This window comes from Anguilla anguilla, chromosome 6 (genome assembly GCF_013347855.1).
Source record: "Anguilla anguilla isolate fAngAng1 chromosome 6, fAngAng1.pri, whole genome shotgun sequence".
Classification (NCBI taxonomy): domain Eukaryota; kingdom Metazoa; phylum Chordata; class Actinopteri; order Anguilliformes; family Anguillidae; genus Anguilla; species Anguilla anguilla.
The window spans coordinates 50658922-50674463 of NC_049206.1; the positions used below are offsets into that span (position 1 = coordinate 50658922).

The 15542-nt window shown below is 39.9% G+C and overlaps 2 protein-coding genes across 13 annotated transcripts in view; both read right to left on the minus strand.

The window, feature by feature from the left end:
* Positions 1-275: 275 nt before the first annotated feature.
* themis (thymocyte selection associated) lies at positions 276-9497 on the minus strand. Its single transcript, XM_035421519.1, has 6 exons — positions 9190-9497; positions 7354-7503; positions 5035-5496; positions 2673-3718; positions 1830-1962; positions 276-1534 (listed from the first exon to the last, which is right to left on the minus strand). Exons 1-6 carry the CDS (start codon positions 9278-9280, stop codon positions 1350-1352), a joined length of 2067 nt encoding a protein of 688 aa, XP_035277410.1. The 5' UTR covers positions 9281-9497; the 3' UTR covers positions 276-1349.
* A 676-nt stretch (positions 9498-10173) lies between these two features.
* ptprk (protein tyrosine phosphatase receptor type K) overlaps positions 10174-15542 on the minus strand; it is a 137142-nt gene continuing 131773 nt past the window's right edge. For 7 of the 12 annotated variants that reach the window (XM_035421506.1, XM_035421512.1, XM_035421510.1 and 4 more), the window contains 6 exons: positions 14667-14840; positions 13103-13234; positions 12782-12907; positions 12415-12578; positions 12106-12241; positions 11308-11361 (listed from right to left, as the gene is read on the minus strand). In XM_035421506.1, the coding sequence (XP_035277397.1) occupies positions 11308-11361; positions 12106-12241; positions 12415-12578; positions 12782-12907; positions 13103-13234; positions 14667-14840 (786 nt within the window). Of the gene's footprint in view, positions 11362-12105; positions 12242-12414; positions 12579-12781; positions 12908-13102; positions 13235-13616; positions 13635-14666; positions 14841-15542 lie in introns of all 12 variants that reach the window. The other 5 variants (XM_035421509.1, XM_035421511.1, XM_035421508.1 and 2 more) reach the window with 3 other exon arrangements.

Consider the following 15542-nt stretch of genomic DNA (forward strand, 5'->3'; position numbering starts at 1 on the left):
ACTTCTTCTTTTGGCTGTTCCTGTTCGGGGTCGCCACAGCGGATCAGATCCACATATTTGATTTGGCATATGTTTTACGCCGGATGCCCTTCCTGACACAACCCTCCCATTCATCCGGGCTTGGGACCGGCATTACGAATGCACTGACTTGCGATTCCCCAGTGGCTGGGTTTTTGGGACATTGGCCAGGATACGAACTCTGGGCCACCAATGCCCCTGCATGTAATACATTCTGACCAAAATATAATTATTTTTGATCAAAAGAAGGAAAAATATCACATTTCTCAGTTTATTCAGTTTACACTCTCAAAACAGATTGGATAAAAATGACATAATGTGTTATTTTATAATACGCCGTCTAGTTACAGTAGGTACAACATGTTGTGTTCCTTTCAACACAGTCTGTGTTAAAAAGTCTCACTTTGTAACACATAGATTGCAACTTTGTAACAGAAGCAGTAAATGGGACACGAAATGTGTTGAAAGTAACACAAAAGTAGTAACACAAAAAGTGTGTTGGATATTAACACATCCTTGTTGAGTGTGTATGTATGTATGCTCAAATAACCGTTATTTATAGCAGTGGTGTGTTGAAGGGCATCACTGAACACATAACATGTGGAACCTTGAAGCGGTCTGGAAACAGCAGCAGAAGACCACACTGGGTTCCACTGCCAGCTTAGAATAGGAAGAAGTTACAGTGGGCATGTAATCACCAGATCTGGACAAGTGAGTATTGGAGAAATGTTGCCTGATCTGATGAATCTAGATTTCTACTGCAAGTCGTGCAGAGGGTAGGTTCAAAATTTGGCATGAACGGCATGAATTCATGAATCCATCACACCGTGTGACGACGGTGCAGACTGCTGCTTGTGGTGCAATAGTGTGTTCAAATGCTTTCTCAGCACACATTAGGGCCCCTTAATACCAGCTGAGCACCATTCAAATCCCCCAGCATACCTACTGTAAGCACACTTGCTGACCAAGTGCACCCTACATGACCACATTCTACCCTTTTCCAAATGGATGCAGTACATGCTGTAGGACACTGAGCCATGTCACAAACCATACATCATCTCGAGCTGGTTCCACAGACATGACAGTGACTTCAGTTTACTCCAATGGTCAGTCCCCAGAGCTGCGTACCAATCCCCAAGCTTTCCATTGTTTTCACTAAGGAAATAAAAACTACTATGACAAAAGCAGTGACTGACTGATATAACTTACACAATAAATAATGCAATTTTGTAAGGCTTCCAGAATGTTTGATTCCTATTCATGAAAACCTGAACAGCTATCAAAGTGTGCTCATCCTTTTAGCTTGGATTTATTTTTTGTTGCCTTTATTTTTATCTGCCTGCTTTTGTTGTTTGCTCATAGGAGTTACTTGGCTTGTCCTTCGTAGTGTTGTGAATTTTTTGCTCTTGGAATGTTTTCCTGATGCTGTCAAGTTCATCTTCATCAATGTATTCATAATCATGCGTGTCATCATCGTTGTCATCCGTTGTCTCGAGGCACTTATCCAAACTGTTGGCTGTAGAAACAAATGACCAGCATAAATGCAACATTAACCAAATACAAAAAAAAACTTACATAGAATGTATATAAAGAGCAGAGTGCAAAGCCATTGCTGTAGTACAAGCACGAGTCTCGATTTAAAATGAGCTAAATTGAAACAAATGTGAAAATTTGCCAGAAAGAACAGAATAATAAAGTGCATATATAGAGCACTCATCAGAAGAAAAAAAAAATTGCATTGTGAATCGGTTTGTAGTAGTCAAAAAGTTAAATGATTATAGCTGACATGATTCAATGGGCACAGGTCTGACCTTTTTGCAGGACTGGATCAGGAAGAGTGACTGGACTTGGCATCTTTATATCACTTCTTAGGCTGGAGCTTCCTATTTTAACAGATGCTGATAAAACAGGCGTCGCTGGCTTTGGTTTTTTAATGCACAGGCTCTGAAAAAAAAATTGGGAGACATGGTGACTTCACGAGTTATGAAACTTTTGTTCTGTTCAGTATAATGAAGAGTGATCTGTATTGAAAGTTTAAACACAACTTGTCATCAAAATTGCTTAATTTCTGGTAAAATTGACCCACAATAGGTATGCATCGTACATCATTAGTTAGCTTTAGGAATTTTGGCAGAGTAAAGAATGCCTAGTATGATACTACTCTAAGCCCATTGCTGCAACGGCTAGTCATTGCTCTTCTAAACTGATGGAAATTCAATCTTCATAATTTTGTAATGGTAAGGTCTAACATGAAGAAAACCTGTGAAAAGCTAGATGAACAGCTTTTCTTCATTCTGCAAGCTCTTGGCTATGCTGCTGCTACTACTACTCTGATGATGTCGCAGGCGGATTCTAGGCAGCCAATCAAACGGAGGAATAAGGCACGGCAAAGGTTGTCCTGTGATATAAATCCATGGTTACCACCTCTTGGTGCTGTGGTCTTACATGCTTCCTCCACTGGCATGGCCTTGTATGTTGTGGTCTGGCTACATATTTGGTCATAGCAGTGGCTATAGAGTACATCACTAAATGTGCATGGGCACCTCAACCAGATGTTTGCTGAATCTTTAATTTCTTTCATTTTATGTTAATTGCGGGATAAAACACTGATAATGCTAAAGTGCACAGAATGCAATGAAAGTAATCATTATTACCTTTGGTGAGAGGGAGGGCTCAGGCCTCACTGGCTCTGGGGGCTTCAGCTTCAGTGAGTCTGGCAAGGGCTGCTTGGGCTTCTTGGGTGGGCGGGGTGGAGGTACAATGGTGGCTGTGGCATACCTCCGGAGGGTATAATAGCAGTCCTCACCGATCTTCTCCACAGCAGAGCGAATGGTTAGGGGTACCGTGGGCCTCGGCTGTCTGCTGTGGAGGACCTGCAGGGTCAAGGAGGTGCGGTAGACTGGGACCTCCCAGCACTCCGACAGGTCCATATTGGAGATGACGAGGTAGGAGTCGGTGATCTCCTCCTCCAGGTGCAGTCCAGGCACGACGGCCAGCACGTCAGACACCACGGAGAGGTCCCGCACTGCCACTTTGACGTTGAACGGCAGGTGAAACCGCTGGCAGATCTCAGAGATGTTGTACTGCTTCTTGTCGTGGATGACCTCCACAAAACCGCCGTCCAGACACATGGGGATGAGAACCGACTCGTAGTTCTTGCCTTCAATCTTCTCACAGGCTAAGGCCTCCACTGTCTTACGTGTGTCCCCGTAGGTCACCTCGCTGGTCTTCCTTCTCTGGACCAGGAACTGGTCTCCCACAAGGACAGTGGCAAGCCCCTCATATCGAGACTCGAAGGTCCTCGTGGCGACCACGTGAAGCTGCTCCTTGTCTCTCTTGGCAACCTCCAAATCGTACGCAGTGGGAAACTCGCGTGGCCGTCGCTTGAATCTCCCCTTGTAAGAGGTGGGGACCAAGAAGTGGCTCCGTCTATCGCTCCGGATTTCAGATGCTAGAATTCGCTTGGCCCGTTCAGCACTATGGATGATGATCTTCTTGCAATTAGAAAGGAACTTCAGTTCTTCATGAAGATGCAAAGGTGTCTCTATGACCTCAGCCACAAAAGGAAATTCATCACTTGGCTTCTTGTAGATGTCACTCAAAGACAGAGGCTGCACAAAACAGTTACTGTCACACTGCCCTGTCACGTCTATGACCTCTACATCCAGGCTGGATGGGATGTGCACAACATTTTTTCTATCTGTAAAGAAAAATGAATAAAGATATAAATACAGTTTGGACATTCAATGCATGTTTTTGATATGAACATAAGAATAATCAGACCTGCTTCAAAGGGTATACATCTAAATGAGCTGATTAGGTCTAATTCACATATTTTAAATATTGGCAGAATGTGTTCCCCTAGACATATACAATCAATTTCAGAATATGCATACAAACACATTAACAGAAGAAACTGAAGATACATCAGTGCAAGAAAAATTTTGGTTAAAAAATTGAATTAACAAAATTATTATTAAAACAACGCATGCCAAAAGTTTTTTCTTTTGACCCAAAACAGTTTTGGGTCAGGACATGGCAAGAGTGGTTGCATAGACAGAGCCACAACACCTCTACATGGAGTAACTGGGTAAGGTCACCTCAAGACACAATCCTGGAAGAGCCAAAACCATGGCCCAGGGACATAACATGTGCTAAAATTTAAGAGATTAATTATGTATGTATGTGTACAACGGATTTAGGAAAGGTAAATTAATGTGGAATTAATTAAATTAAGGGTATCTGAAAATATAGGGGCATACTAAATATCTATTGATAAAGATTGTTATCAGAAGGGGAATTATGAGTTATCAAGAATGTGTATTCCTGCTTAAATGTCTGGACCACAGAGGGGCCACCTAGGACCTCCATTAGAGGGGATATTGAGGAATGATAGTTAAAATCATAAGATCACACACTGTTGCACAAAGCATCTTATTTGTAGATTATGGGGAGTATATTATGCAGTTTCTCTCTTCCTCGATGGGGGGGGGGGGGGGGTCTCATGGTTGTGGGGCAGGGTGTTACAGCCCCTATTCTTTATTCTTGGCCAGACCTTATTTTGGCAAACTATTTGTGGAATTGTGGAATGTGGAAGGCCTGCTCAGGATGGGATTCAAGGGAGAACTTGCTAATGTTTGTTAACCTTAGCCAGCATGTCATCTTGTGCTAAGCTATTATTGAATCTGTTCATATTTGCTATCACAGACTTAACTGGTGATTACGCTTATTAATAAACCACCAGTTTTGACCTCATCTGCATCTTCCTGTTCAATCTAATACCTAAGTATTAGTCAAATACAATTTAGACAGATAGAAATGGGGGGGGGGGGGGGGGATTTATAGATATATGGTACACATAACAAAGGCATATAACAAACAATTGGAATTTCTATAATAAAAAACAAAAACGAGCACTTACTGACACTTAATTTTGACCAACCACTATTATCATGCTGTCATTGTTAATGACATATTTTCCAATTAACACAGTAAGGGATTAAAATTATTACTTACACTTCATCACAGCTTGAAGTTCGTAAACTGGAGAGAGAATCAGCTCTCCGCTGTAGTTCTCAGGAAGCTCAGAGAAGCGCATCTCTGCTATGGGCACAGACTTGGCCAGGCTCACAGTTCTCTTTCTGCCTTTGGGCATTTTCAATTCCACTATCTCTTTCAGTGTGTAGAACTGGTCATCTTTACACTCGTAGAACTCCCCTTGCTGAGACAACTTCAGCGTAAAGCGAAGCTTGGGATCTCTCTGCGTGACCTCACAGTCCACACAAGCCTCTCCGTCCTTGGTCGTCAAAGAAATGAGGGTAAAACTCTCCTCCTTCTTCACCGTCTCATTGGGCAGCTGCAGGTCACAGGAACAGCGGAACGTGGGATGACCGAGCCTGTCGGAGCTGATGCGTAATGATTCCACGATTTCCCCCACGGTGTGATAAGGTCTCTCGTCTGCTACAATCCCGAAAAGACCTGGGAACAAGGCAGCACATTCATGCTCAGCCACCAACCACACACTGTAAACCACACAATTGAGGAGTACGGGTCATAAGGTTCAGCCAAACGTAGAACAGAGATTAATCTGAAGTAATACGATGCATCAAAGTGGTGCTAGGACTTGTACAGTATGATGTAAAGACATCTGAGAAATCTATGGGGCAGCATTCACAATATTGAATGAACTGTTAAGGCCACCCCCTAATGACCTATAATGCATTTTTTTTGACATGTAGCTATTAATATCACATAACCATTCAGAAAAGTAGTGTTCAGGTAAGAAGTAAGTATAGTACCATAATTATCTTTGTTGGCAGTTCTTACATTATCTGATTTGCAAATTGCACAAATACACTACATTTCCAAAAGTAGGTGGACACCCCTTCTAATGAGTGGCTTTGGCTATTTCAGCCACACGCATTGCTGACTGGTGCCTAAAATCAAGCACACAGCCATGCAATCTCCATTGACAAACACTGGCAGCAGAATGGGTCGTACTGAAGAGCTCGGTGTCTTTCCACGTGGCACTGTCATAGGATGCCACCTTTCCAACAAGTCAGTTCCTCAAACTTCTGGCCTGCTAGAGTTGCTAGAGTTGCCCCAGCCAACTGTAAGGGCTGTTATTGTGAAGTGGAAACATATAGGACAGGTCAGCCGCAAAGTGGTAGGCCACACAAGCTCATAAAACAGCCCCGCTGAGTGCTGAAGTGGTGTAAAAGAGTAAAATCATCTGTCCTCGGTTGCAATGCTCTCTACAGAGATCCAAAACTACCTCTGGAAACAACGTCAGCACAAGAACTGTTCATCAATTCAAATTAAATATCACAGATTGCATTCGGATTGCATTCAAATTTCAGATCACAAGGAACATTCTTGTGCAGCATTCTTTAGTCATGCAGTGGGTCTCTGGCCCCTACCAGAAATAAAGTAATAACACTTTCAAGGGAGAAAATTTGAAGACATTGTATACATTTGAGAGGCCTGTGGTGTGACTCCAATAGCCCCAAAGACATTCCCTTGTTGTTTGTAACGAAGAGGGGGGACAGATAGACAGCAAGGAAATGGGTAATATTACTGGAGTCACACAGAGCAAGTTTGGCAGATCAGTTTAAACTGCCTGTTTCTTAAAGGTGGTAAACTAAGAACTACATGTCGTACAATACCTGTAGTTGTTTTGAAGACATTTTTTCTCCATGGAGTGATGAAGGTTAACAGGACTTTATTCTCAATCCTGTCACATGATTGAGTTTTTGAAGAAATAAGAGTGAAGTACTGTAGTGAAAGGCCTTATGTGACCCTCCCCCACCGATGGTTGTATACAACACAGAGCTGTCTGTGGGTCTTCACGATAAGCAGGCAGTTTACAGAAATTTTATTGGTGGGTAATTATCGGATGTCTTTCAATTTATATCCTCATTTTTTAAAAATCGCAATTTTCTATAGCTACCATGTTGTGACAATGAGCATTACGCAAAATCTTCAGAACGTTCATACGATGTCAAATTGTGACTGCATTTGTGTAAAAATTCAGTATGAACGTTGCCAAATTTCAGTCTTTCCATAACACTAACATTTGTCGGCCACCATGATCTCCACCCATTCTAAAACGTTATATTTTGCCATTTAACCGGAGTAAAACTTTAACACATCCTTGCCGTCATTATCAGTTTGTCAGCTGTAACATTATTTGGCATGCATTCTGTGAATTTACTTTAAAGTAACATGACTGTGAGTATAGTTACATGACTGTGATTTTGAAGGCTCTCACACTGTATGACAAAATAATTTATTCAGGCTTCTTGTACAATGATATACTGATAATCCTGGACCCACCTGGGCAATCCAGAGGCAGACTGATGGTCATGCTTTTGGCTCCTTCTGGGTGAATCTCAGCTGTCAGCTTGGAGATGCTAATTCCAATGACTTTCAGGATCTCTCCAGTAGGAAGACAACATTCTCTCCCAAACATCTCATACACAGAACCTTGGAAACAAACAATTTTGGAGAAACATTGATAGCCATGTACTGAAACTGGCACTGGGTTTGCACTGGCAATACAGACTGCAGCAATTTTGTGATTGCCACCACAAGCAATACAGCAAATATACTGTTAGAGCAGAAATGTTAATTTAAATGTATTTATTTATAAATTATTTAAATTAGAAACTCAGTGCATCTATTACATGTTATACCCTTCAGAATTTCTTGCTTCAGGTAACAATGTTTTTTTTTTTTTTGTATCATACTTCATTTGTTTGTCAAAAGGTTTTCAGAGGTAATTTTCTGAATAAAACCATTTATGCCTCATGACAATACTGGAGCAACACTATAACTGAAGGATATGTTCGGTCAAGAGCACCTGAGAAACATTTGACCAAAGACATCTGAGAGACATACAGTATATACGTGTATGTGTACTACATATAGGCACTACGTAGTTAAGTTTCCTTTGGACAATCAATGCTCTGTGTCACATAGTGCCATTTGAAACACTCATGTTCACAGCTGAATTTCTGGGTCCATTTTGGCAATCTGTCTTAAATGTGCCTCAATGTCAAATATTTATATGATGGAAAAAAGGACTATGGACCGTGAGACCATGAAATTTAAATACGGAATAAATAACGTGGGCATGAGTGGAGTTTAGAAGGGAAATTCTTTTGAATTAAATACTGGTTAGTAGGTATCCCTGAAGAGGAGGGGAGCAAAATTTCAATATCTATGCCTTCACATGCACAAAATAACTATATGGTTAAAAAATGATTGCCTAGTCTAGTTTTTCTGGATTGTAATAGGCCTACAAAGTTACCATTCTGCTATAGGGAAATGGCCAGCGTACATATTTCACAGGGCCTGCATTTTCTTTTCTCCAAACATCACATTGACCGTCTAACTTCTAACAAATTTTCATCACAAAATTGTTTTAAAGAAAATTGTTACACCCTTGCCTGTGTTTTTGTAAATCATTACACATTATTTGTGTGCACTGGACAAAGAATCTCAAAACCAAATAGCTAAATACACATTGTACAAAACATTGTGAGAAAAAATTCAAGAATGACATTTGACTTGATTGTTCTTGGAAACAAATGTTTTTAGAGATTTTTCCCCCCCATTTAATTTTTTCATAAATCCTTTAGAATGAGTTTCTTCAAATACTTCATAATCTGTATTTTAATGTTTATGTTAGAGGATCTTTTTCAGGTAACTTCTGTAAGTTCTACTAAATCTAGCCAAATATTCAAAAATTTAAATTCCAAGAAAGACAGATGTAAAATTTAGCCAAACACTGCATGTAAAAGCGAGGTGGAAGTGTGCAAAAAAATGCCTGGAAATTGCTCAAAGATATACTGACAATTTAGCACTTTTTATGGATTAATTAAAAACTAGGTTTATTATACCAAATAGAAATTAAGATTTTTATAGTAATGCAATTATAAGAATTCTTGCCCCAGCTTCACTGAAAAAATCATCGGATCAAATTTAAGAAAACATTTGTAACAGAAAGCAGACTCAACACACTCGCTGTACAGAGGATCTGGATTCGAGCCACTAGTAGCCTCTGGATGCAGTTTCACACAGAATACCTACTCTCTCAGGCAGAGAAAAAAATAAAAATATGGCAGAAAAACAAACAAATAAACCAAAATAATAACAGTAAAAGCTCACCTTGGAAGTAAATTCCTGATTGAATCTGCAGAATTCTGGGAAGCGACCTGGGATCGACAGAGCGAGTAAATTCATCCAGCGTCATCGCCATCCTTGTCAAATGATTTTTTCTCCAGGTTTTCCTCCACAATGTTCACAAAGCTCCCCTCCCCATATAAAGCTGCCTTTGGGTTTGAAAGGAAGGCATCCAACTAGTACTTTAAGATAGCTTATAAAGCAAGGGCGAATGTGGGGCTAGGGTAACCTGTGTGCAATAGGTTCAGACAGCACACGGTGATAAACTGAAACAAAGGGAAACGGCTTGCATTGTGGTTGGCGTGCAGCCTCTCCTTTCTCAGTCTGACTCCGGAAACCAGGCAGCTTTATCAACCACAAGTCGCAAAGCAGGCTAGCTCACCAACATTATTTATTTAAGCTCACTGCCACAACAAGCACAGTATATTTAAAAAAAATAAAAATAAATAACAAAAAATAAATAAATTGTGTGTTTCAGGATCGTCCTTTGTCCTCAGAACTCACCATTTGAGTTAGGATGTCAGTTGAAGACAATTCAAACTCCTTCATTCAACAGTTTTAGAGTGCCTACGAAATGCATATACAAATACAAAGAACGAAAAGCAAGCAGGGGTGGAGGTTATGTAGCAATAGAAGTCAATGGATCAGTTTTACAAGTCTTAAATCACAAACTGAAATTATGGCTGAAAACAAATCAGTCGTGACCATAAGGCAACTATGAACCTGCTATAGTACAGTGTTTTCTTCTTTTCTCCCTTGTTATTCCTTTTCCTTAACTAATGATTGGGATATGACTGTATGCGTTTTACTTTGATGCATAATGATTGTATATGTCCGAGATGTTGTTTTTGTTGTTGTATGAATCAATGTACTGTCGTCCGCATGTATTCTGTTTTAGTATCCACATAACAACCATATTTAAGGTATCAAGCTCTATTTTCACCATTTTGAAAAGGCAATAACAAACAGTGGGTTTCCATTTTTTTTATTCAAAATTTTTTTTCTTTTTTTTTTTTACAGCCAAAAAGCCAACAATTACAGACAGAAAAAATGAACAGGACTAAACTCCACATATAATTAAATGTTCTCAGCAAAAATAATTCATGTCCCTCATCGGCTAAGTTGGGTTGGCTGCACATTGGTGTTCCAGAACTGACTGAAACCCTAATGAGCTGTAACTAATACTGTTGATATTATATTTCCATTCTCTTCCTTTTTTTTCAAAATACCAACACAAATGTGAAAATGTTACCTTGATCTGAAAAAAAAAAAAAAAATTTGCGGTTGCCTCTTGACCTTATTAAATCCTATCGGCATTGAGAAAACTGACAAGCATTTACACAAACCACTAAAACAACATGTAAAAGTGAAAACATTAAAAGAATATGCTACTGAAATATTACTAATACTTAAAAAAACTACATAAAATGTTTACATATTAAACTCAGAGAGTAAACAGGAAATTAAAATGATTGTTTCTTAAGCCTTCAAAAAGGAATGCAAGTAAACAATAAATACAAACAATGTGCTTTATCCATATAGACATATTTACACAAAGGTCTTTGGCTTATGATTTAGATTTACTACAAAACAAAAATAAAAAAATATGCCAGCCATCAGTGCACAATACAAACATTACTAAGCCAATGTCACAAGGCAGCACTTATATTCATATATAAAGAATGCATCATTTTTTTCTTTCACATTTGCAATTTACTCGTATGTATATGTGAATATATAAATATTGTTCAATGACAATGCTCATAAACAAAACATTTTTTAGCATGCAACAACTTGGCGTTAGCGTTACCCTTTACAATGGCTGCACATTGAAACAAAATGTTAAAGTACGTTAAAGCAAATGTGGCCTGGGGCCAGCACTTGATCCTGTGGCACTGAGCATGGCGATATACAATGGAGACATTTACAGAGCACTCACATCATACCAGGACATTAGGAAAACAAGAGTGTTCAAAAAATAATTGATTCGAATGGCAGTCTTGACAACTGAGCCAAAGCTGAAGTGGAATGGTGCCAGGTTCCGGAATGTCCCCCACCCCCACCCCCACCCGCCCAAATTCACACACACCCAAAACACCCAAGTTAAGTCGTCTCGATGTACTCCAAAGCGAGATCGTAACAGAAACGGTACTGTTCCTGAAATAAAGCACAAAAAGCACAGAGATAGGAGTCAGAAAAAAATAACAGACAAATGGAAACTTCATTTGAAAGAACACAATGTTAACCTGAGCACATGTATGTGAATATGCTTGCAGAGATGACCGAGAATAAAGAGACTGAATTTCACGGGAGCTGCAGAGGTGAAGTATGATATTTCACACAAAGGATGTGGTAAGAAGCGTTTTTTTGCGCATGCATTTGATGTTTCATTTGAAATGTTAACTTCACTTTTAGTTCCTGAAGTGCCTCAAAACATTTTAGTATTTGTCTCTTTTTACAATATGTATGCTGCGTTCCACGTAGCACTGGAAAGTAGCATCCGAATCTGTTTTCATCAGAGAATAATAATAATTCTAAGTGGATTCTAACATCGAAGACATACATTAATATAGACCATGCCTGTGTGCTAACTATTGTGTGCAGAAAACAGCTTATCAGATTTCATGGTAATAAATAAATTAAGAGCAGCCAATCCCATTCTAAAAGCAACATGGTGCTTAATTTGCAACAATCTATTCCGAACATGACCAATTCCAGTAGCCGCCTACAATTGTGTATTACATAAAGTTGTAAGATTATGAGGTTTTCAAGTGCCAAACATTTCCAACAGTAACCAGAAGATTGGCTTCCTGCCAATTCACCTGTGATACTTCCAAATGTTGACAGCACACCTACAAAAGCTCTAGATAATTGGGACATTGAACAGTTCCTACTACTTACCGGGCTCTCCACCATGTTGGGCTTACTGTTCCTCAGGCTCTTCACCGCATGGAAAACGTCCACCACATTCTGACGCTTGATCATTTCACACACGATGCTGATGGCACAGAACATCCCACTGCGTCCTCCTCCGTTCCTACAAAGCCAAAGACAGAAGGAGTTAATGTGTGTGTTTTCTGAGCAATTAACTGGCAGGAAGGGTAGGTGACTGCATACACTGAGATGAAGACTGAGAGTTAGTGTGTGTGTGCATGTGTGTGTGAGTGCATGCATGCATAGTTATGTGTGTGTGTGTGTCCATACACTCACAAGCAATGGATGATAGTGCGTCCCTCTCCCTCCTCACACTCCTCCTGCCACTTGTCCACCTGCAGGATGAGCTTCAGGAAGGAGCGCTTGGATGCTGGAACCTCCCTGTGGGCTGCCCAGCCCAGATACTGGAACTGCCTCACCATCAGGTACCCCTCCTGGGGCTTTGAAAAGGAAAAAAGCCCCCTTTCACTCACACATTTCTCAAACTATCAGCGAGAAACCTTGTATTTTCCATATTTGTATTTTAATGGTACTCAACCAGAAAACAGATCACAATAAAAGCCAGACTTGCAGATTTTGCATTTGAATATGAATGGCTCCTGATGAACAAGAACCATAACGCATGGAGCACGCAAATACTCACCCTCGTTAGGTTACATATCCTGAAGAGACGACTGATGACATCACAATCCATAGAGCAAGACATACATTCAACTTGGACAGGACCGTAACGAAGCATTCCTTCTTCAGGCCAATACTGAGGACAGCCCTAAAGAGGGGAGGAAGAAGAATGACCTCAACAACAGTTGATATTTTTTTTTAAACCTGCAACCTTTTCGCCACAGGAAACATATTATCATGGACGCAGCGAATACTGTAGGCCTGGAAAGAAAAGAAACTGAAGCAAACAAACAGGAAAATGTCACAGAAAGGCATAGTCACCGGGCGAAGTGAAACTACTAACCTGTGCCAGGTCAATCTCATTGAGCATGACAAGGGATGTGCAGCCATAGTCATACACCAGCCTCCAGAAGTCCTTCACCGTGTTGGGCAAAGGGTGCTGAGTTACAATGAAGGCTGCTGGCTGTCTGTAGCTCTGTAGTGTAGGGGGGGGAAACAGCAGTTTTAGCAGGAAATACACCTTTCTGAATTACCAAAACATTTTCATTTTCAATGAGTCAACACGAATGATGCAATGGCACACCTCATGTGATGGTTACAAAGTGTGACAAAGTGACCATGCAAAAAAAAAAAAAAACTGCTTTTGCAGAACCGTTTAAAAAACAAAAGCTTTCCAATCAAACAATGCAAGTGTCATTTTAAACCCGAGCATTCCATTTTATCGCATGCCACAGCAGTATGAATTAAAATGAATTCTGCTGACATAGCACTTAAGCCATGAAACAAATCCAGTTTAATAAAAAAGCATAGTTTGCAATTAATCGAAAAGTTAAAAAAAAATAAAAATCAGAAATTACCTGGAATTCTTCTGACGGCTTGGTTAGAAAAAGTCCAAGAGTTTGTAAAGTGTACGATGCAGTGATTTAACATTTCCCTCAGAAAAGAAGCTCAGAACTAGCATACTAGGAGTTTCTCTGCACTGTACATTTGATTAGAAGAAAAAGAGCATACGTCTCTGACACTGGCTTACAGCTCCGCACCAGACCAACACAGAATGCGTCTATAAATACATCTAAAAACGGTTCGACTTCGGAAGGAATATGCAACCAACTGCAGATGTATGTCTCTGTCTGTCTGTTTGTCTGCCTGTGTCAACTCAATAGCAGAGAGGAACACTGTTGAATATACAGTGGGCTTGTTCATTTACTGAAAGGCAGCAAGGATAATTGGTGTTGTGGTGGCTGTGCTAAACAGCAATCTGAGTCTGTTTTTTGTTTTAATAATACTACTACTACTACTACTACTACTACTACTACTACTACTAACCACTACTACTACTACTACTCCTACTACTACTACTACTACTAATAATAATAATAATAGTACCACTGGAATGTATTACATAGGTGTTTTATCTCATAAAATATAAATGATTAAGTTAAACATAATATTACACTTACCTCCAGTGCCTATTGAATCTACTTTCTTTGGACTTTCACAATTTTTATTTTGCAAATTACTTTTTTTGAACATAATTTAGGACCACGTATACAGCCATCTTGAAGAATTACAATGTCATTTAAGGACAATGATGAAAAAAGTGAAGGAAAAATGGCATTTATTTCATCTTCAAAAATAATATGGGCAAAATGGTTTATAGGAACTGCATTGCCTCAAAGCCTACATCTGCATAGCTGATGTTTCCACTTCTTAGTTAATTTAATGATTGCCAAAATATAACTGGAAAAAAATATCCAGTAAACACTAACAAATATTTGTCATACAATGGGCTCGAAAAGAATAAACAAAAAAGTAAGGACACCTGGATTTGTCTCTAGCTTTCCATTTCTACACATTAACAGAAGTCATTGTGCGAAGGTAGACCGGCGTTTTGAGCAGACACTTACATCCAGAAGGGCAGCATTGATGTAGTTGCTGCTCTCCCCGTCGATGGTGATGAGGAAGGGCAGGCAGCGGTCGGGGGGGAGCATGTCCATGAAGCGGTTCTTCTCGTGGTTCCTGGGCAGCAGGGCGATGCTGCAGTCCTCTGGCTGAGGCTGGGGCGTCACCGAATTCAGGGTCTGAGGGACACAAAGCACAGGAAACGGTCAGGGACGCGCCCTTATTTCATCAAAGGTTAAGTCTGGGACCTACGACCACCCAAAAGTTCCCCTTTTTCAATGCATGACGGGACATTTACAGTGCACATTTACATGCACTCTTTTGGTACAAAGTGATTTACAAGGACATTACGCCAAAATCTTAGTGCAAATACTGTACATGCCAGAACACAGCATATATATTTTACTATATATTTTTAAATAACATTATTTCAGTTTTAGTGAGTTTTCAACTAATTTTTGCATGAGAGGAATGTAGAATGTTTTAGATTTACATCAGTTTCTGACAAGCTGCTAGCTTTACATTGGCTGGTATAGGGGCATTCAATGTGGTATCAAGTGAAAAATATGTGCAGTGTGCAGCAGATACAAGTAGCAGGTGCCACAAAAAATAGTTCCAACCAAAGACAGGATTAAATATAATTTTAGAAAGTCCACAAACTCCAGAAAGTGAATTATCCCTTTAAGAAGAGGCCAACAGATTTCAACATTTAGCATACTGCCTTCATCACTCTAACCTGAAACCTAACTCTACAGCGTCACTACAAAGTGTACAGACTACTTAAAAAGGAACTACTACCGGCCTCCATTTACAGGGAGGAACTAAACAAGTGTTTTTCGGCAGCAGGAAATCTAAGACATTACAGATTTTAAACAAAAATG

What these genes read in the sequence shown, in the direction of transcription:
- themis (XM_035421519.1), bottom strand. Translation starts at nt 9,280, where the DNA reads ATGGCGATGACGCTGGATGAATTTACTCGCTCTGTCGATCCCAGGTCG. An exon ending in ACTTCAAGCTGTGATGAAGT is followed by an intron (nt 3,719 to 5,034) that starts GTAAGTAATAAT and finishes TTTTCTTTACAG; the next exon opens with ATAGAAAAAATGTTGTGCAC. An exon ending in TGATCCAGTCCTGCAAAAAG is followed by an intron (nt 1,535 to 1,829) that starts GTCAGACCTGTG and finishes TTGTTTCTACAG; the next exon opens with CCAACAGTTTGGATAAGTGC.